The sequence below is a fragment of the Syngnathus floridae genome, chromosome 7, assembly GCF_059516105.1.
Source record: "Syngnathus floridae isolate MCC-2025c chromosome 7, RoL_Sflo_1.0, whole genome shotgun sequence".
NCBI classification, from domain to species: Eukaryota; Metazoa; Chordata; class Actinopteri; order Syngnathiformes; family Syngnathidae; genus Syngnathus; species Syngnathus floridae.
In genome coordinates this window covers 12,178,502-12,200,797 of record NC_142419.1, presented here as the reverse complement: position 1 = coordinate 12,200,797, position 22,296 = coordinate 12,178,502, and the positions used below count along the sequence as shown (strand labels likewise).

At 40.1% G+C, this 22,296-nt stretch overlaps 2 protein-coding genes across 5 annotated transcripts in view; one reads left to right on the top strand and one right to left on the bottom strand.

Annotated features, from left to right (window-relative positions):
* Nucleotides 1-44: 44 nt before the first annotated feature.
* The window catches only part of hip1 (huntingtin interacting protein 1), a 28,761-nt gene continuing 6,509 nt past the window's right edge, over nucleotides 45-22,296 (top strand). The window contains exons 1-19 of one of the 4 annotated variants that reach the window (XM_088380487.1): nucleotides 45-171; nucleotides 1,150-1,267; nucleotides 4,945-5,064; nucleotides 14,808-14,871; nucleotides 15,339-15,481; nucleotides 15,640-15,696; nucleotides 16,609-16,689; nucleotides 17,082-17,158; nucleotides 17,649-17,710; nucleotides 18,786-18,926; nucleotides 19,146-19,203; nucleotides 19,319-19,394; nucleotides 19,946-20,089; nucleotides 20,275-20,372; nucleotides 20,798-20,870; nucleotides 21,000-21,183; nucleotides 21,400-21,488; nucleotides 21,566-21,682; nucleotides 21,972-22,073. In XM_088380487.1, the coding sequence (XP_088236613.1) occupies nucleotides 1,154-1,267; nucleotides 4,945-5,064; nucleotides 14,808-14,871; nucleotides 15,339-15,481; nucleotides 15,640-15,696; nucleotides 16,609-16,689; nucleotides 17,082-17,158; nucleotides 17,649-17,710; nucleotides 18,786-18,926; nucleotides 19,146-19,203; nucleotides 19,319-19,394; nucleotides 19,946-20,089; nucleotides 20,275-20,372; nucleotides 20,798-20,870; nucleotides 21,000-21,183; nucleotides 21,400-21,488; nucleotides 21,566-21,682; nucleotides 21,972-22,073 (1,800 nt within the window). In that variant the 5' untranslated portion in view covers nucleotides 45-171; nucleotides 1,150-1,153. Of the gene's footprint in view, nucleotides 1,268-3,426; nucleotides 3,539-4,944; nucleotides 5,065-8,840; nucleotides 9,263-14,807; nucleotides 14,872-15,338; nucleotides 15,482-15,639; nucleotides 15,697-16,608; nucleotides 16,690-17,081; nucleotides 17,159-17,648; nucleotides 17,711-18,785; nucleotides 18,927-19,145; nucleotides 19,204-19,318; nucleotides 19,395-19,945; nucleotides 20,090-20,274; nucleotides 20,373-20,797; nucleotides 20,871-20,999; nucleotides 21,184-21,399; nucleotides 21,489-21,565; nucleotides 21,683-21,971; nucleotides 22,074-22,296 lie in introns of those variants that run through there. The other 3 variants (XM_088380486.1, XM_088380488.1, XM_088380489.1) reach the window with 3 other exon arrangements.
* On the bottom strand, nucleotides 726-3,000 carry bcl7bb (BAF chromatin remodeling complex subunit BCL7B b). The gene is made up of 6 exons (XM_088380490.1): nucleotides 2,816-3,000; nucleotides 2,336-2,411; nucleotides 2,164-2,251; nucleotides 1,903-2,061; nucleotides 1,677-1,780; nucleotides 726-1,581 (listed from the first exon to the last, which is right to left on the bottom strand). Exons 1-6 carry the CDS (start codon nucleotides 2,905-2,907, stop codon nucleotides 1,510-1,512), a joined length of 591 nt encoding a protein of 196 aa, XP_088236616.1. The 5' UTR covers nucleotides 2,908-3,000; the 3' UTR covers nucleotides 726-1,509.

Below are 22,296 nucleotides of genomic sequence, written 5' to 3'. Positions count from 1 at the left end.
GCTCTCGTAAAAGTGGCCGGAAATGACGTCCCATTGGCTGCAATCGAAGCATCAAGGCCAACCCAACTTGTATTTAAGACTTTTCGTTTAGTGGCTAAATTAACTGTAACTGTACTTTGGTTTATAATCAAATTGTTTCATAAAGTAATAGGAAAGCCAGTGCCATCACATGTAAGTTGTTCTTTCGTCATATGTTTAAAAACAAATTCAAGTTTAGTTGAAATGAAGCCAGTTTATTATGGTTAAAGCATTTCTTTAGACAAGCGCAAATTTGATACAGTAATAAATATTTTTTTACAAAGCATTTTGATCTTAAGCCAAAAAGATGTGCTCACCCATAGTTTTAATATGTCTAAAAGCATTAGCTCCACATTTGTCATTTTCAAAATGTACTGTGACTAAAAACAACAATGCACATTGATTTGGAAAGACACAAAGCCAAACTTCAAGAACATAAAAGTACACTTACAGCTATAGTTTCAAAAAGTGTCTTTTACAATACGTAAATGCCAAGCACAGTTCACTGCCCATGTTCATCAGTTTAAAAATGATTCAACACGCTTAAACATTAGCAGGGAATGTTGCGTTGTCAATTCAGAATAGCAATGAATAGCACTGCTTGTTCTATCTACACTCACCTACCACAATATTAGGTGTTGCACAATCTAATGACCAGAATCGAAAATTTCTTCACGTAGAAAATTATGCTCGGTTTTTTTTGTACAGTGCCAAATACACATTTAACTGCGGATTGCAATTTGCAGTGTTAAAATTCTTTCATCACAGAGGTGTCTCTAATCTAGTGCAGTTAAGACCACAATTGCCTGTTTTTATAATGTAATTCATCTTTAAAGTGCTGTGAACTACAATAATACTGTACGATTAAATTACATTTGAAACTAGTTAGCTTAGCATCATATCTCACCATAAAGGCTGATCTCTTCGACTAGACTGCATTGCTTTAATATTAGTTCATAGCCAGCTATTATCCCCTCCCAGAGTGACAGTTGCATTCTGGGTTTAAGTAAATAGACAAACAGGCGAAACAAAGTAGTCTTCAAATATCAAAAATGTGGTCAAACAAAATCTCATTTGTCGTTACTTTTTAAATCTAACCATTTTTATCTCATCCCTGCATGTACATTTGAGCATCATGCGTTCTGTGAGAAGCAGACAGTCAAAGATTCCAATCCTGCTGTGGCCCAAAATGTGGAAGTTTGGAGTATTTGATGGAGAGATGCTTGCCCACTTCCAAATAATTGACAAGGTACTCACACACAAGGCACTAAACCAACACTGTTGCATAAAATCTTCCCACTTGATTGTGAATCCAATACTTGTAGTCTAGTACAAATAACATGTGCATAGAGCATAGAATAGATTGTGCAGGCGTGCCAAATGAAGTGCAAGGTGAGTGTATGTGAAGCATACAACAAAGCCTTAAAACCTGAACGTTGAACACTTAGCTGAAGTGAAAATAACTATGGATAGGTTTCTTCACATTGTAAACTATCTTAACACTGCATTTTCTCCTGTGCAAATCTTCTTTAAAGGAGGTGCTCCTGATTCCTCAGACTCCTCCTGTAGAATGAAAAAAATGGTGGCTTAACATCGTCTAACGGAGACAAAATTGTTTTTGCGCGTATTTAAACCACTTTAGGAAAGTGGTTTGAAACCTGTGTGTGTATGGCGCTTCGTCTGGCACTTCCTGATGACAGAAGGTCCTCCTTGATCAGAGTAGGGGGCTCATCTGCTCCATCCTGTCCAGAGTGAACTGGATCTGGATTCATTAGGGTACAACATCAGAAATTAGGTGATGGCAGTGAAGAACCCCCCCCCCCCCAAAAAAAATACTTTTCTTTAGGAGAATTGTGTTAATCTATGATAAAGGCATTGACATACCATCTACACTCTCTTGACCAAGCATTGGTGGTTGGGAGTCTTCAGTTCGGAGGCTAGAGGTATGCGGAGGGCTAACCTGCTGCGAGCTAGAGTTGCTGCTGCTGTTATCCATTTTAGGATGGTAAACATCAGACAGATAGCTCTGGTTGCTGTTTTCATCTGATGTAAAGAGAACATTCATACTGAGCATAAAAAAAACTCATGCATTTGGTCCTATTTTACTTCTCATCTTCAAACTCTTTTTTTCCCCTTGAGACTCACCAGTCAAATCTGGCAAAGAGTTAGTGTTTTCAAGGACCACATCTTTTAGCCCTCTGGCTTCTCCACCAGTAGATTTGGTGCGATAGATCTGATATCAGAAGTGAATAGTGATACAAGTCACGCACACATACATAGTTGAGTTTCCTCAAAGAACACATGATTGAAACGCCACCTGCTTTGTTTCTGTCACTGGCACCCACTTGAAAATGCGCAAGGACGTGTCTCCAACTGTCACCCATTTCTTCTCCCTGGAGATTAAGGTAGTTGTGCTATTTTTAGACAAAAGCTAACAATGATCTCCTCTAATCGGTTGAATTTGATCCTCGATATACAGAAGATGGCCGCGTTTTCTGCCTAACCAGATACAGAATTTATTGCTACAATGAATGTCACACAGATAATCATTCATGTTTATTACCGTCATTGTAAAACGTCAACTGGATCTTGTTGTGCAGCGCTGCAGCCATATTGACAGTGCATTAAAGAAAAAAAAAAACCCAGAGCCCCGCCCTTTTTCCCCAAAACGCGGACACCGATTGGCTACAAGCTATGTCAATTATCTAACTTTTCCGACTGAAGTTAGTTGAGCGACGTAGCAGCTAACGTCTGCTAAAACATTTCCTCCATATTGTAGTCTAGACAGCCAACGTACCATTTGCGCACTTTCTCGATTGCAGCCAGAACCTTTTTAATGTCATCCTTGGCGCGACTCCGGGTCTCAGCGCGGCCTGAACGTCCCGACATCTTGACGCTGATACTGTATGAATCATCTAATGATGCATGAGGAAAACTTAAGACCTAGCCCCTGCTTTTCTATACTGTCGTAGTCTCGCGAGAGTTTCAGTTGAACTCTTTATCCTATCACCCCCCCCCCCTTTCTCTCTTGCACAGTATTTAAAGTACAGTATTCAATATATTAAAGTACACGTCCCATTTTAATCAGAGTACTGCGGTGGTGATGAAGTCACGAGTTTGTGTAGCAATCATCGTAAATTGGCACTGGTTGTATTTTAATTTGGTAAAAATTATTTTATTACTTTGGTTCTGGTTTGTAAATTTAACACGCGGATGAATTGTCATAACGTTGAAATAAGATCTATATCCATTTATTAATATAAGTTCCAGAGATGCAAAATCTATGTACATTATTAGTATTCGTTATTTCTAAGAAATTAATTTAAAAAACAGTCTATGACGTATACGTTGTCGGGCATGTTTATAGACATTAGGCGGGAAAAGTGGACTGCCCGCTAGAGTAGCTGACATGAAAGACTTCAGGATCAAGGTATTAAAAATATAATTTAAACTTGAAAGCCATGTGCCAGATTACTTTCGATTGTTTGCCATCATTGCCTCTTCCAGCCTTAAAATGAAGGTACAGTATGTTGCTCGGCTCACAAATATAATTCGCACATCGATTATCACAGCATAGCCGTTAGCTTGCCACTTGCTAGGTAGACGGTTGTGCTGTTTTACATACAAACACTGCAGTCACCAGCAAATATTCATCACATGAAAGTATTTTTAACAACGAAAAGAGAGAGTACAACTTTTCTTACTACAATAGGAACCACCATCTTGGAAGTTAAGGATTATGGGGGTGCTTAAGTGGTATGTTTTTGCTACATATACAAAACCATATGCGTGTATTCATTTGAAACTATTAGAATATTATTGACGTACTATAAGTTTATCACTTGTCAGACCGCAAATATTATGCTTCTGTCCTCAATTTGGTCCATTTATGATGTTTGTCCAGGTGAGGGTAGCATTGAGCCATGTGGAGTGGAACTGTAGAAGTAACGGTATCAAATCAGAACTTTATGTTGTATTTTAAATATGCTGTAAAAATAGTCATTTATTTGAACACATTATCCCTGCATGTTACTATGTTTGTAAGAGGCAATACTTTTCAGGCCGCTCTAATAAAATACTAATTAAAAATGAACAATAACTAATCGTTTTTTAAATTTTTAATTGGTAAGGCTCATTTGGAAACGTTGGTGGCCAACTCGATACGGAAAATTGGCAAAATATAGTCACATAAATACATACAATAATGTGGATAGAACCATAAGATAGCGACCAATCAGAGGATCCTGTGTGGGCGGGAAGTGTTGTGCCTCCCACCGCTGGGAGGGATCTGCCCGTTACTTGAGGGGAAAACGTCCCCGAAAAGCGATCTTGGCCAATAAATGCCCCTACGCTGGTATTTTTAAAAATATATATTTGCACAGGATTCTATTTTTTTCAAGCGGTCAGAGGTCGTGCACGTGTGTTCTGCTCGCTGCACGCAGCAATGGGCATGTTGTGGGATTTTGTTAAGTTAACAGAAGGTGAATACACAAACTCGTTCCATTTAGGAAGTTTGGCCTCACAAAGTAAAGTCATTTACAAAAATACTGTAATCCAAAACACAGACCCACCATACAGAAAATTAACCTTTTAGGTTTCTTTGGCCGTTATCACGAGCCACATATATTTACGACTTGTGTGGTAACTCTTAAATAATGAACAGCAGTGTTTACTTAAGTGCATCAATGTGTGTAGACTTTTATTTTGAAATAACATAAGGCGGAAAAAGCATTCACTATTGTGGTGTGTACTCGAACCACTGCTGTCATTGACATGGGAGTTATTTTATAGAGGCCAAATGCTCCGCTGAACGGAACGACGAGTCCAGTACAGCATGGACTGCGCCCCTCCATAGTTAATGTAGCTTTCTTGTTTTTACACTCAAGTTTCTTAACGGATTGTTCTTCCGTTGCGGTGTATTGTTAGACGATGGATCGAGTGAAAAGCTCCATGCAGCAAGTCCCCAACGCCATCCCTAAAGTGATTCGACGCACCGGAGGAGCTAACAGTCTGGAGCTGGAGAGGGAAAACTTTGAAAGAGGGCAGGTGTGTCACACAACAACACATTTTCTTGCCTGTGTGTTAATTTGCATTGTATACTGGGTATGGACGATTGCAAAACAAATGTGTCTAAAATTAGGGAGAACCTATATGACCCCATATTATTATACTGCACATTTCGCAGATTTTCTGTGCTAATCATGTCGGTCCGGTGTTCAGTGTCAGTCACTGTGTGTGATCAGCAGATACCAGTGAGTGTCCACAACAAAAGAGCTGTTCAAATGTAGGTCAGTGGCCTTTCGAATTCAGATAATTGTACTGTTTAGCCTACCAGCTGGATACAAACCATGGAAGAGCTTTGCAAATGACTTTCCACCCTCACTACACTAGGATCTATGCCAAGTCAGACCTGCATTATCCTAAGTGCAATGAATGAACATGTTCTGTTCAGACAAAAATGCATAGCAAAAATAAAGCTCTGACTTGATCACGCATGCTCCCAATGAGTATGCAGGCTGCTGTTGTGTTGTGGATCCTGCTGTTTCCTGCCTGGTGTGTCCCCCGACTCATTCCCACAGACCAAGCATAGGGAGGGGCGGGGGGGTTAAGTAGGTCAAATGAATCAAGGCAGCCAAACTGCTGTGATAAGTGCTGTTCCGATTATAGACAGTATTTTAGACAACAGCTATCTAGTTTGCCTGTGCATAGTGTGTGTCATGCAATTTGACCCACGACACCACCTGCACTCACACACTTTGTCTCAAGCAAGACAGCAGCAGCACGGATTAGACGGATTGTATGTTCCAAGCCATGCATGGTCACTAGGTCACTGTCAGGCTCCTACGTAGCATCCTATGGAACATTACATTTCTACCACTTATGTGAACGGTCACTGGTGACGTGCATTTTATCCCAGCTACTTTGGGTAAGAGGTAGGGTGCACTTTGCACTGACCACTATCCAATAACAGGGCTCATGCTGTAAAGACAAACATTCACATCTATGGGCAATTTTTAGTCTTGATGCTTTTTTTTCTGCTGTCTGAGCAAGCAAGAGGAGAACATGCAAGAATGCATGATAGGGCAGTATTTCCTTAACCTTTAGATTGGACTGTGCCATCCTTGTATTCTTAGTGTACTACATGTGGAGCATCACAATTGATCGAATTTGAATCGTATTGGCAGCCATGATTGAATTAACTCGGCGATATTTACATTGCAAATGCGGGCTCTGCTGCATATCTAATCAAGTAATCAAGCTGACCACTAGGGGTAGAACTCACGATGAAGGCTTCATTAAGCCGCCGAAAAACCAAGCAAACTCACCCCGCCCTAACCCTAACAATATTGATAAAAGATTTTGGCTATATTATTTTGGCCGTAATCTTGCAGCACCGTGTACTGTAGATGTTTATTTTTTTGCCTCCTGGTTGATCTTTCACTGTTGAATTGAAGCAAGCGATGGCAGGAATCAACCAATCCGCTTTTTATTTGGCAGAGGATCAACAAGAGATAATCCATCTGATCTGTTTTGTTCTAAAGCCACCTAAATCTGTTGTGTAGTCGATTTCACCTCTTTTGTTGCAAATCAAATAAATCTCTCGTGTGGTTTAGATCTCTGCCTTGCCTGCGATTAAGTACAATCAGTGGAAGTATAGCGTTTGTAAGAAACCTATCAGGAGTTTCGTAAAAGAAACATACAAAATTACAAGATCTGTCAAAGTGTGTTACATAACTATTGTTTGACAAAGAGAGTCAGTGGCATTTGGACTGTAGTTGAGATGATTTGAGACACAATGGCAAACAGTAGCTGCTTGTGTCCACCAGTTTAAATCCAAAACTGTTGACCATTGTTAGTCTAGTGCAAGCCCACACAGGGATTGGCACTGTCATGGCTGCTCAGTCCAGCTACTTGTTAATCATTTCTATTTCCTTTTCGACTTGGTTAGAGTCAAGATGCCAACGAATGTTTTGTCACACTGTTATTAATTGGCCAATATTATGTAACTTAAATGCAACTTGTGCACCAGGCTACGCTCTATTAAACGATAATGTTAATGTTTTTTTTCTCTCCAGACATCTTTTTATGTTCTGTGTGTGTGTTTGGGGGTCCTCTATTGTTTGTGAGTTTGTAAGTATAGGCACGTGTTGTAACTGCTTTGTTTGTTGTTTATGTTGGAGATGTTTCGTCACTCCTCGATTGCAAAACAGCTCCGTAAGCTATTTATTTGGGCACTTGTGTAGGTAGTAATCTTTGGATACATGAACCATAATTAAAGTTTGTGGAAGGCATCTGGCGCATGAGTTCTGCCGCTGGAGTTTGCAGTGTGAACCGCTGGCTAACATCACATTGTGTGTTGCAAAATAAAGGCCTTAACATTAGACTACCTACCAGCTAAGGATGGGTTATTATGGGGAAAGAAATTAGGAGGAAATTGGCCAGTGTACACGTGTCATTAATCCAAAGACAATTTTTCATACTGTATACTCTGAATTTACAGTATGTGCAGAGAAAACATTTTGACACAGTATGTGCAGAGAAAACATTTTGACACGTTTATTAATAAATGTCAAATCCTTGTTTACTACCTGTAAATCAAAATACAATGAGGTTACAGATGGATAACCGTGTACCCTCAGAAAGCAAGCGTGAAAGAACAAGACCTAAATGTACTGAGACAGCAGAAACAGCAGGCAGTGATGGTGGCCTCATTGCACTGACTGGACACAGAATAGAAGTGGTGAACAGTGGCCGATCACTTTGTGCAACAAAGTGCACCGATGGGTCCCTGGTGACTGGAACAATGACTTTGCCTTTCTAATTGTTTGTACATACTATTGTCTTATTTTTCTTCTTGTGTTAAATTTCTTCTGTGGATTTTGGACTGGTACCTTTGACTGAACTGCTACAATCATATTGTGTAATATTTATTATTTGATGTCACTGTTGTTGGACTTTGCTTCAAAGCTGATAGGAAGCGATAAATGAGAGAAGGAAGCTCGCTGTGTAGGAGTACACAGTGTTTATAAAAAGTCTACACACCGCCGCACAAATCTCGTGTTGAAAAGGAGTCGGTAAACATTTCCTACAATTTAAAGTGCGCCTCTGATTAACTCCGATTAAAGTTTAGATGTTCTAGTATGGTTTGTCTAATGTTGTTACAGTCATATGACGCAGCACAAGTTAGGGTCTGAAATGTATTTAAAACAATCATTATGTGGAAATTCAAGATTTTGGTACAGGACCAGGCTAATGTGGAGTTTAAAAAATGTGTTGTGTTGGTCAAAGTTTAATTATAACCTGAATCAAAAGCTAAAGGGCATACAAAGAACGTTCACTTTTTCAAGGTTGAGGATCTCCGAGAATCCAGATGGGGGCATCAGTTACCTAAAGTTGCTCTAATGCTATGAATTGAGTTTTTGTTCCTGGAGCTTGCTTGCTATTTATTCTACACAAACAACGACATAATGACATACCAGAAATGACATACCTGCTAACATTCCCGTTACAAACCTCATACTTTTCCTTGTAAAACATTCCAAAATGCTCACAGATGGCTGTTCACATGCAGAAATTATATTGTATACTCAGAAGTCTTTAGAGGTCACATTTTTGTAAGGATTAAAAGATTTTGGATATATTCCAGGGACAGTTTCTAGAGGAACAGGTAAGCAGGAAAAAGCAAATTAAATGCATTCCTCATTTTCCGGAAGATTGTTTTGGAAAGCAAAAATAGTACGCCCGTCAACCCCCCCTACCCCGCCCCCTATCTTTACAGGACCCCTGGTGGGCCCCGGAACCCAGTTTGAGAACCTCCGGTTTTGAGCCATCCTAGTCTGCAGCCTCCCGTGCAGCTATTGTCTCAAATAGAAGCGGGCTATTTACAAAATAAAGCTAACACGGGAGTCTGTATAGGGACATGTTGGCGGGCGGGATGTAGAATGTGCGGTCGTCCTCGCTGCTCGAGTCCCGGACACTTCAGTTTCTTCGTGGTCGCATGCTGCCTGGAGCTCGCAGGGAGAAAGAGAGAGAGCAGGGACACCGAAGGAATAAAAGAAGGAAGTGGGGACAGGAAAGCGTTTTAATACCAAATCGGGACACATGTTGAGCTAACGTCGCGCTCCTCCACCTCCCCCCTTCTTCTCCCAAACACGTTCGTTGCCTCCCCGCTTCTCGCGTTTGCATCAAGCCAGCGGATCTTCGGGCTTTCGGGAAGGGAAGGACCATGGATCTCAGTAAAATTGTAAGTGCTCAATGGTAGATGGATTTAAATGACATTAGAGACCGCTATTGAACGGTGTTGTTTTTAGGTGGAGGTAGGCTGGCGTGTAACAAGTCGTAGAAGGTGTTTCTCTTTGCAAGTAGGGGCTTGTTGTCTTCATGCAGCTAAATGAGAAGTTTTGCAATTTGTGGGGTAAAAGATATGTTTGTGGTTTTCAAAGAAAAGGGACCCACTTCTTCAATTAAACGCAAGAAGCATCGATCGTTACCATCACGAGCCGAACAGCACCACAGAGCATCCCTGTGTTATAAACATGAGGTTTTGCTGCCTGATGTTTTGCTTCTCTGGGTCTGTTTTGGGGTAGAAGAATAAAATGCACTTTAAGTGTCTAGCTTGTGGTGTGAGGAGAAAGTAAGGAACTGACAGACTACTGCAGCAAATGGTTAAAAAAAAACACTCATGTCCAAACAAGTTCTAACTTGCAAGAAAGCGAATCTCGAAGCAATATGCGGGTGTTCTATTCTACTACGACGCACATAACAGACCAATGCCAATGTGTTACTTCCGTTCTCACAACAGAAATAGTCCTATTAAGCAATCCAATTCTTTGAGTTTTCTATAGTAGTTCAAAAAATATTTTTAAGGCAATGCAATTTAAGACAAAGAACAGTGAGTGTATAAAAAAGGATGCAAGAGAATACGTGCAGTGTAATTTGAAAGGGGGTGTAGTATAGACATCTAAATAAAAAAAATGCATGACTTGTGGCAGTTAATGATGGAGACAAGCGGGCCGTGTTCTGAATACACTGGAGCAGGTGCATTAAGAAACAAGAGCAGCCTTTCATTGGAAACATGGATGGGATGTGCACTTGTAGGAGTGGGGGAGGATGGGAGGTGAACGAACACCTACAACACACCTTCTTTATTCCTGTCAAAGAGGGAGGGCTATTGCTCGTGTGTGTGTGAGCAGATGGTATAAGGTCAAATGTACATAAAGTATCACGATGACTAACAACAACACCAAAATGCACATTTTGTCGACTAAGTCTTTAGTAACAAGATAAGGTGAAGTGTACACAACATCTGCTGTGATAGCAATTTATGTTATCGTGAAAGAGTTTAATCACGAATGCAATTCTCACAGCTGGCTGTTCCTTGAGGTTATCTGTGTTTTGGTTGTTGAGCTTGTCTAGATTTAGTGTGGAATGAAAACAAGTCCAACAAATACGTTGCCAGTGTTCATAATTCCCATAATGTTGATCGCGGTGGGTTTGCCACAGGGAGCATCTCGGTGTCTGTGGGAAACAGGTAGCCCACAGGGACCACCTGAGTAGCCCGTAGGCATATTCTATTAATAGCTCATCAGTGATGGGACATTGTGCTTCAGCACGGCAATGTTCTTCTCGGCCTGTCTCGTGCATTGTGAGCAAGCGTGTTGCCATGGTGAAGCGGCCACAAGTTGTCCTGCAATATTCTCTTGCCTCTTCTCATATATTCAATGAAGCGAACGCTGCAGGATGTCACTGTCGATGTCCCGGTTGATCCAGAAGCCCACTCTAAAGGGGAAAACTCAAAGTTTGGGTTTGAAATGTATCTGCTGTGATGCTAGTCCTGGATCTTTTCTGACACACCATCGCTAACTTACTGTAGTGTACTGCACATATGTGACATTTGAGTTTGTTCAAATCTTCTTTTGGATTGACCAAATTTGTTGGCAAACTATTATGTGGGAACTATGAAAAAAAATGATAAATTCTGTTGATGTTGTGACTGACGTACCACGGCCCGTTGGGAGTTTTCTTCCCTAAACAAACTCAGCTGGTGACTCCCCCCATCAGTAATCCAAAACGGAATACTCAGAAGATCTAATTCATTGCAGGTTTTATCGATGCTACGTGATGTCTTTTACACTTGTTGGGTGGTTGTTGGTCACAACATAATTCCAATCATTTCCTGCGGGGGGGACACACCCACGCAGGGAGTCTGTGATGGATGGCTGCACGTGATTGGTGGTGGGGGTGCATTGACAAAGTGGCCTGAGCAGCTTCATTGAGCTGCACAGATGTTCTTTTTTTATGATGTGTCCACATGACATCAAGAGTCCTCCCACAAGTAAAGCTTTCGAGCCTAGGCTTCACTCGAGGCTGCAGAAAGACATCCCGTTAGGAGGGGGGGGGGGGGGGGGCTCATAAACATGCCGCAGGGGTGTCTGTCTAACAGTTTAATTATGCTCAAGTCCGGCCGTCTGCACCGTTTATCTATCTTTAACTAGCCTCTACTTGTCTTCCATGTGTGTTGCCAACATTTGGCGTACTTTAAATATGGCACAGTGCCATATGTTTTCATGCCTTTTTTAATAGGCTCTTGAATTACATGATTTACAGTGCGCTCAGTGTGGGTAATTCCCGTCAGACTTCATACGTTAGCTAAAATGACCTTATGATTAGGTCTAAATCAACATGGAATGTTTCCAAAGTGGTGATGTTGGTTTCGTGTTGAATGGTATTGCAGCCTTTCCTGTTTGTAATGACTTGTGTGAGTTTTTGCAAGATCCATTCATTTGGGTTAAGTACTCCAAAGCTGACTGTTTTCCACTACCTTCCTCTCTTCAGTGCCAGCCTTTCAAGAGGTGCAGAGTGACGTTGTAGGAGAACGGATGTTTGTGGCGGATGCAACAAGTAAAATGGTCCTTAGACATGCAACACAGGGGTCTCTTGTTCAAAGGAATGACTTTAACATGGAGTGGAGTCGCATTTGGAAATGCATCATAGCCCCACATTGATTTTTTTGCGTCATTTTTTCCCCCTGAAAAGAACCTATAGTTGCCGTCTGATTATGTTGTGTGTGTTTGGGAATTGCGATATGAGTGGCATGTTGCAACAGGAAGATGGGTGTGTTATGTTTCAAAAAGAATGACTAATTGTAAGCCAGCCAACCTAATTTAGCCGTGGTCTAATTTGAGCCCACTCGAAAGGAGAGACAGAATCGCTCATGTTGTTGACCGGAGAGCATTTTTAAACCAATCTTTATATTTTGCTATGCCTGTTAGCTCCTTTGTATGATACCTTGTCTGTAATGATGAGCTTGATGTAAACCTACCTGGAGCGTCTGCAAGCAACGGAATGATGACGAGGGATAGAAGGAATAAAGTGTTTAACTCTGGTGAACCTGCCACTGTCTGGGGGGATTTAACATGATTTTTAGCTTGAGAAGTGGAGCAGTGTATTTTTCAGCCGAAGCTGGCCAGGAAATGGGCAGTGCTGGGTGTGTCAAGACAGGAAGCATGACAGAGCACTTGCAAACCTTTTAGAACCACTATTTGTTAAAAGACCTAAAACAGCTGATTGGAAAAAGTGAGTAATGGTGTTATTCATTTACGTGTAGTTTGGATTTATAAGTTTTGAAAGGGATGACTTTTGCCAATGTTGCTTCTAACGTGTAAAATTGTTGAAATCTGGAAAAATGTCTCATTTAATTACAATGTTAGGTATTTTTCTTGACCATCAACCAGTTCCAGACTTCCTTAATCACAAAATTCTAAATGTAGTATTTCCAAATTTCCCTTCTCATTTAATTCAATTTGTCACTGTCATTAAAGTTATATTGTCTTTGGATACAATATCAACTGAAAATATTCAAGTGAGCTGTTGTTTTTCCACAATCATGCGAACTGGAGGGCATTCATTCCCCATGGTTTGAATTAGAACTCACAATTGCACAAAAGAATGAGTCACTTTGAGGCAAAGAAGAGACTTTTAAACATAATAACCGCACTTAACTATCTTTCCACTTATCTATACCTGGAAGACAATTTTCCATATCAGTGAGACAGTCAGGGCCAGAGTGAGAGTCATCAGAGTTTCCCACTTCCCAATGTTTTCATAATGATTAGATTATTTGTCGATTGGTCTAAATTCTCTCCAAGAATATTCATATTATTGCATATTTGATCAAAAATCTAAATTCCAGTTGAATGTGCTTTAAAGATCTGGCACTAACTTTACGAATTTTTTTTTTTTTTTGACATCCCATGCCCCTGAAAATCCTTGAACCTTTTCACAACTCTACAAAATATTCTGTGGTGTTCATATAAGACTACTGAGTTGTTTCATTCAGTGGGCAGTTGATACTTCCTCCCAGTAGCAGTACAGCTAGCCTACCATCAGCATATCAATGGCTTGCTTTTTTATGCTTAATCAGGCCTGCAAGGACCAAGTTAACATGGCCTAAACAGTTGTTTTTACAACTGTGGCTGAAATAAAATGTTCTAAAAAAAAAAGTGACGGTTACCTAGATAGTCATTGGTGTATCAAGTTTTTCAAATAGGTAAAAATAGAGGCACGCTGGGAGTCTTAAGGGTAAATACCCTTTTTTAAAATCATCGAAACCCACAACTCACCTCTAAATATTTTTTATCTTTGTATTTTTTCCTCTCTCTGCTTGAATTTGGCAGTCAGAACATCAGTTGCAATGTGAGGAGCTAATTGACTATTGATGCCAGTCAGCCTCCTCAGCCAATTCAAGGAGTCCTGGGCAGCTGCCTTTCTCTTTCAACCCAAAGTACAAAGTGTCTCTGTGGACTAACTGGGTCATCCTTTTTTCTGGGAAGTAGTTGCAGTGGGATACTATGAGGTTTTAAATGGAGGTGAAAATTCATCCAAAAGTTTAACTTGTGCAAAACACATGAGAGCTCACATAATAAGATATTTCTGTACAAGCTGACGGTACAGTGGGACTGAGCTTGGTGCTCCTCTTGTGATCTTTACTTCCTCTCCTGACTGCTTGCATACTAGCACAAAGCAGCTTCAGGACATCTGTGGGATGCGAGATTATGAAACCTCCCTCCCGTGCTCTCCTGACCCCAGCTGCCATACAACAATTAAATATAAATTCACAGAATGCCATTTGTGATTTATCTTCTCAACTTGACATTCCACATTGTCTTTTAAAATCTCATGCTTATCCATCATAAGAGTGATTAAGCTCCTCTCCTCTTTTGTGCAATCTTGCAATAGTACTATACCTTCCTCTGTAACAGCTTACCATCAAAGATTTTCTTTTTGCAGACCAGGAAATTGCATAAAAGTATCCAGCAAAGCATCATAAACCCCAGGAGCACACAGGAACAAATAGTCCCCCCCCCTACTTCCAAATCAACAACCAAAGAATTATGTGTGGGCACGAGGTGCTTCTCAAAGTAGAGTGCATATCAACAGAGTTTACTTCAGGTCATTTTGATAACCCTCCCCTTCAGGTATTTAGGGTTTAATTTTAGTGGTGACTTTACAGTAGAGTCAGGTAAACTGTCTCATACTGTTTGCTGTCAGGCTACCATAATCATGGAATGCAGAGAAGAACTCAGTCGGGCATCTCGGCTACTGCCTTGAATACCAACTCGACAGAAAATAGGTCAATCACCTTCACTCAAACTTCACTGACTCTCAATCTCTGGGCAGCTTAAAAGAGAAAAGACACTTTTGTGAAAGATTAAGATGTCAAATGAAACGCATGAAAGTTTTTGAGGATTTATATTTTTGGCTGACTTTACATTTCCTCTTTCTCACAGGCAGTCAGCATCAACAAGGCCATCAACACACAGGAGGTTGCTGTCAAAGAGAAGCATGCCAGGAATATCCTCATATTTTGTCTGCACACAAGTGTGTGTGTGTGTGAAGTTGTGATTCCCATGTGACAGTGTTCTCCAGTTGAGGTTATGTTAGTGTAAGATCAAAACAACAAATTGAGGCTAGCCTCATCTGTGCTGAAGCTAATTTAATCCTGCGGGATTTAAAATAGAAGACGAGACAGTCTGTGCAGTTCTGTATTTCATTTATAGTAATATAGAGCAGCATGAGCTTGAAATGAAAGTTCTTGGATTCTTGCCTGGAACTATATTGTATTAAACTTTGTACATTGATTTACAAAGCCATGTTCCACTGAACCATTGTTACGGTTGGCGGTTTTGTCCTAATTTGGCTAAATTATCATGAGTCAAAGTAGTCGCTAACAACATTGCGGCTGTTAGATTTGGGAGACATTTGTTTGCATTTGTCACAATAATATGAATATTGAAGCTGCTGGTCCTTGACTGTGTCACCTTGCATTTTGGGGACTCATCATGAAAAAGGAGCCCACACTTTCTGGGCAGCGGTCAACCGGCTTCCTCTCTCCAGCAATGCAGTCCTTTGCTGGAAGTTCTGCCATGTTTTTCACAAGCTACTACGAGACGGACATCCAAATGTACGTAAAGACGGCATCGCTTTCTACCACTACATTTCCTACTATGTATTTAACTCTAAATGCCTGTAATTTCTTCAAGTTTGAAGTAATCACTCTTTTTGTGTGTACTGAATTTTTTCTCTCTCTCCTTTCTTGTGTTGCTGTTGCCACCGTTTTAGGTGATAAAAGACTCTATGAGGAATAAGGCTGATTTGACGGATATGAGCAGGATGTGGGTAAGGAAGCGCACCCGATTGTCGGTTGGCATCAGAGCACGCCACTGCTGTTGACTAAAATAAGAATTAAGTCTTGACCAAACAATATGTGGTGTTGTTAATGTAAACATGCTGTCTAGGTCTTTTGAGGTCTTCTTCTTTTCATTTCAAATAGTTCAAATCTTTTATATTCTTTTATTGGGGTTGCAAGATAAAACAGTAGGAAAAAATGAATTGCGATGGAAGGGGACCTTAAAATGTAAATCTCAAGTCTGAAACCAAAAATACATATGATACTTTTGGAATACCGACACTTCCTGAGTTGTGACCAAAAGAGCAACATGTGTGAAAATGTTGAAGTGGAACGGAAGTTGCCTGCAGGGGTGTAATTCACTTGACTGCTCCAAACATCTAATTAACTGTGTAGTATCCACAGTACTACTTTAGCTGCCAAGTGACAGACTTGTATGTGTCCGCACTCCCCATCACTCATGCAGACTCATCCTCTGGCTTATTTGGAGTACACTCTCAGTTGGGTTACTATAACCTTGTTTTGGAATTTTTCCACCACATTTTGGGAAATTCGAATCGTAAATTTAATCCACTGGTGAAGTAAGAAGTTCTTGTACAGTATTTCAACTTTGCCCCCATTCTTGGAGCAAAGATGTGCTCTTACATATGAGAAGCAACTTAACCAGCTCCAGTTAACTCATCCTATTTGAATTCCACGGTTTTAGTTCTGCTCCACCAGAGGAAGTTGCTCACATTTTGAATATTAATTAAACAGCGCCACAGGCCAATGTGTCATCTCAAATTTCCCCGTGTTCTTTAATCAGCCAGCTTACTGGCCAAAGTCGGGGGATACTGTTTCTACCTTTGGCCGTGTTTCCAAATGTTGATCTCCCTTTGTGATTCAGCCTCTTGTGCTTCCAGGGTCACCTGAGTGAAGGCTACGGGAAGCTCTGCAGCATCTACCTCAAACTGCTCATCACCAAAATGGAGTTCCACATTAAAGTGAGTTGGCATGGCCTATAAAACCCAATGAGACTCTCGTCACTCATTATCTATGCTTGAAGTCTGTTTTTATAGCCATCGTTTCTCCGCGGGGGCAGTGGGTCCTCACAGAACATTCAGGCTGTGATACTAATGGCTTCTCAAGGATCTATAAATGAAGCTTGCTTTAATGGGACAACTGAGGCGAGTCGTAGATAAACAGGAAATCATGAATATTACCTGATTGGGTCTCTTTTTTTAATGCTAGCAATGTAAAGAGGTGGAGGTGCAGGTTTTCAGCAGGAGTGCAAACCTCAGAATTATTGTGATTCAGTCACCTTGTCATTCAGATGGACCATGGTGTGCCACGCGTGTTATTTGAGCTTCCACCTTCTATATGGTTTCTCTTTCAGAATCCTCGGTTCCCTGGCAACCTGCAGATGTCAAACAGACAACTTGAAGAGGCAGGAGAAAATGATGTCAACAACTTGTAAGTAAGGCAAGCTGCCACATTATTTACAAGATGGATCCCGAAAGATAATTTTTTGGAATAGTCACACATTTGTTGCTCGGGCTGGACGTTATTGCAGAAAACACAATATAAGTATTTCATATCAGTCTATTGATATATATTGAATATTATTAGTATTTTCTTTTCAAAATAAGGACCTGGAGAAAAACAAACTGAATGAAATGATTTTATTTTTAAATATAATAGTTAACCTTAGAGATGTTAAAACAATGAAAAAGTCCATTTAAATATTAAATAAACATCTTTTTTAATATAATGTGCATCATAGGTCTGGGTGAATATATGTATTTCATAAAAAATCTTTTTTTATCTAAAATACGTATAATAGATCAATTTGATTTCAACCAAGTGTGTATGTACTATGTATGTCGTACCTTAATTTCTCACACAAGGAGCCAAACAGAATCTTTTAATTTCATGTGTGTTTCTCTTTGTGTGTGTCCCCCAGCTTTCAATTAACAGTGGAGATGTTTGATTACCTCGAGTGTGAACTCAACCTCTTCCTTGGAGGTAAGATCTTTTGGACTAACGAGATAGTCTGCTGTGAACACGCATTCATTCGGGCACAAAGTTCCAACTTGGGCAGACAGGAGGATTGAGCGATAAAGTTCTAATGCTGTACAAAAATAGATACTTTTAGCATCAGAGCCGTGATGCGTCTGATTGAGTGGCTGCAGACTGTTATTGTGGTTGGGGTGACTCATCATAGGTGCAAGTGTCTTACAGTATATGGACATAGTGTAGCTAAAAATAGGCTGCAGGGATGTGATGTGTGCCAAGAGGAATTGCTGGCAAAGCTGCTCTCCTAAATGAATTGAAGGAAATTACATTCTCGTTTCTTTTTATCATGGCCTTCAGTCTGCATCCTGTGCATAGTATTTTCACACAATTCACTTTTAGTTGAGGCTTTTAGAGAGGAGTTTCTCATTTTCCCCTCATGTGTCTGATCGCTAATGGGTGATTTATCAAGGCATAAACATAGGCCTTAATTTTTATTCACGTTACGGATTAACTGTGGAAAAAGAGTTATAACGTTAATGTTCCCTACAACACAACAACAGCCTTGTGACAGTTTTCATGTTTAATTCTTGCTGCTCCATTTTTAGTTTGAGAGTGTAGCTCAAGTCTCCCGTCTAAATTCTGACCTATTTCCACAATGTTTCATCATTCAAGGTTTAAGAGGCGAGTTCAATTTGTCTGTGCTTTTGTACAAAAAAAAAAATTATAATAATACTGAATGTTTTTGAATCGGTGAGGAAACCACATCACTGCCAGGTTCTCAGGATTTGGCTTCATGGAAAATGGGTAGGAGAGCTTTAATGATTGAGGGCGAGCGAGAGAAACAATCTTTTTAGTATTGAGATTACAGCTGCCTTTCTTTTAGACTATATTCCCAACCTTTTTATGGCGGAAGGACTTTGTAATAAGTCAAACCAAACAGGGATACCTCTTCAGATTTGCGTTTACATTTACAGGGGTGTTACTAACATGAAAACCAGCGAGCGTTAATTGTAAAGCTGAGATATGTTGTGGCATCAGTCCGAGCCGCTAAACAATAGTGTTTGTTTGTGTTTCTCTATCCCAGTATTCAGCTCGCTAGATATGTCTCGGTCAGTTTCAGTGACTGCTGCAGGCCAATGTCGTCTGGCTCCGCTCATTCAAGTCATCTTGGACTCCAGCCACCTATACGACTACACAGTCAAGCTGCTGTTTAAACTGCACTCATGTGAGTAACACGTAACTCTGCCGTTCACTCAATTTGTCATTCACTTATCCTTGTAGTTCTCTATTAATTTAATACCATACTTTAGTATATTCAATTACAGTCTTGGTGGTTTAAAAAATTGATTCATGTTGAGTGCATGTAAAGTTGGTGAGGATGTGTTAACTGATTTGTGCGTGTGTGTGTGGTTTTTTTTTTTTGTTTTTTTTGTTTTGTATGCAGGCCTTCCAGCAGACACTCTCCAAGGCCACCGAGATCGCTTTCAGGAACAGTTTAAGAAGTATGTACGCCCAATGGTGCCCAAACCAAAACCTTGTCGGTCAGACACATAAGTAACCGCTGAGCACGCTGCTCAAATTTCATTCTCACACACTTTGATTTTTGTCTTATTGCAGGTTAAAGAGTCTGTTTTATCGCTCCAGTAACTTGCAGTACTTCAAGCGGTTGATTCAGATTCCACAGTTGCCTGAGGTGATGATTGACATGACACAAATGTCCACATTAACTGTATGGAGAAAAGTATTTGAAAATGATCAGCCATTATCAGACTACAGTAGAGTGAAATGTTCCTTTGTATTTTGTCCTAAATGAGTTTGATCGGGTTCAGTTCAGTTTTTTTTTAACATAAACGTCTTACAAGCATAGCTTTAAGAACCTTGCATTTTGCACTGGGCACAGCCATGCTCGTCTAGAAAAAGACTGCTCTAATATTAGCAATATAATATTTCAAAACTGATTCAGAGGGAGCTATTCCATCTCAGACTGATTAATAAATAAAAAGGTCTGTCCAAAATGTCTTAAACACGTCTATCTTTTAGCCGTCTGAATTGATGGTAATTTCAGATTCCCAAGGAGTATGTTCTTTTTGCTCTGTATGTTGAAAAGCTTATTCTGCTAAGGTAGCCACATGGCCATGGAAAGTCAAATATGCATATGAAACACGCTTCATGCTAGACATTTTTTCTTTTTCTTGACACTAAATAAGCAAAACATTTTCAAATGAATGAAATGTTTTCTCTCAGAATCCTCCAAACTTTCTGCGTGCATCTGCACTGTCAGAGCACATCAGCCCCGTGGTTGTAATCCCCGCCGAGTCGTCTTCTCCAGAGTCGGAACATATGGTGGAAACTGACGACCTGGTGGACACAGACCTCCCCGTCCTTCCGGTAAAAAGTGGAAAAATGTCCAAATAGAATTTACAACTAGGCAATGAACCAACAACAATGAGTGCTAAAGTAATGAATCACTTTTTGTACCCAATTCAGAGCTCTGGATGTTTTCAGAATAATTTATGTTGTAAATTAAGCACTTTGGATCTTCCTATTTATATCTTGTGGCTTTGACTGCTTAGGCTCCAGTGGAGACAAAATTTGATGACCTCTTTGGCACCTCTGCCGCAATTGACCCCTTCAACTTCAACAATCAGAATGGAATGCGCAAGGATGATAAGTACGTTTTGAAGACATTGTATATAAATTTTTGGGAAATGAAATTTACCTTACTCAACTACTGTAGATGCGTACAGTACTTTTAATGCTCAAATATACTGCAACTATCATTCCTTTAATTTTGAAATGTACTTTCTTTTAACCCCCAAAAATTTAAGTGTTTCATTATATTTTCATTATTATTATTATATTTGCTATTATTATTAAAAATGCATAACTTTGACCTGAATTCAACAGTAGTTGCCAGTAGCACAGGATAAGATAAAACATATTTGTCTCAACACTAACTCATTACAGATGACGGGAGCTCTTTTATACATTAATTTAATTGATGATAAATACATTCTCAATTTAAAAATCAAATTTAATGGTACAAAGAAATATTGTTGGTGCTTTTGATTTACAAGCGTTGTCTTTATCCACTAGAGACCGACTGATTGAACAGCTGACAAGGGAGATCCAGGCCCTTAAGGATGAGTTGGAAGCATTCCGATTGGAGGTAAAAAGGAATTCACTCCTCCCAAATCCATAATTTAATCCAAGTGCACGATAAATGTATATTTGCTCAGAATTTCCTTGATAAAACAACTGTAATTTCAACCTCCACCACAATTTCTCCATCTGTCAGAGTGGACGCTTATGTCAGGCTTTGAGGGGCCGTGTCAATGAGCTGGAGGCAGAGCTAGCAGAGCAGAGTCACCTCAGGCTACAGGCAGCAGGGGAGAGCGAGTTCCTGAAAGCGGAGCTTGATGACCTGAGGAGGGTCAGGCAAGACACAGAGAAAGAGCAGCGGAGTCTGACCGAGATAGAAAGTAAGCCCTCTCACTGATGTATCAGGGTTTTTATTTTATCACCTGATACATACACATACATACAGCTGAAGATGTCAAAGAATGTTTCTAAATAATGAACACAATATTGTAACTAGGAACAGCTGTAAGAATAATAGATTAAGGTTCATAAAGATAAGTGGCTAATGTAACTAGTATTCCCACACATTCCTTACTGTATCCTTGGTTACTGTGTAGAAAAAGCTCAAGCTAATGAGCAGCGCTACACCAAGCTGAAGGAGAAGTACACCGAGTTGGTACAAGGTCATGCTGAATTGCTGAGGAAGGTGAGAAAAACATCTTTGTTCGTATTGAAAACGCCTTTTCATTGTCACCGTAAGTTTTTGTTTGTTTGTGGGGGCAGAATGCAGAGGTGACCCGGCAGATGACGGTGGCTCGGGTAGCGCAGGATGAAATAGATGCAGTGAGGAAAGAGATGCAGGACAAGGTGAAGGCCGCTCAAGATTTTGCAGACAGACAGGTGGGTCACCTTAATTTTGCTTTTTTTTTTTTTTTTTAATTGATTTTTTTTTTTTAAATCATGCTCATAAATTGGCTTGTGTAATATTTTCAGCAGTGATTTCCAACCACTGTACTGTAGCACACTCATGTGTTGTTAAAATTAATATGGTGTGCCACGCAATGTCATCTAATTGGCCAAGTTTGAAAATTATAATTGAATAGCTGTGTAATGTAAAATATATGCCTTGGCTCATCATAGGTGGGGGAAACATTGATCTAAAAAAAAATGTGACATTTCATTAACCCAGGAACGAGCGCAGCGGGAGCACGTTGGAGAGTTGCAGAGAGAGCTGGAGTCCAGCAGGGCCGAGCTGGATTCCCTCAAGATCACCATGGGCTCCTCACAACAGGTCTGTGGTTATTCATTGTGACAGCAAAATCAACCTGTTGTCCTTTAAACCCTTTGCCGGAATCGCAACGCATGCTGACCCAAAGATTTGTGTCTATATAAAAAGAAAGAAAAAAAGATAAGATATGATTCATTTGCTTTTACGTTGTGTTCAGTTCACGTCTCCCTAAAATATGAACAAGTTCATGAACCTTTGTTTTTTTGTACTCATTCAGGTGGAATGC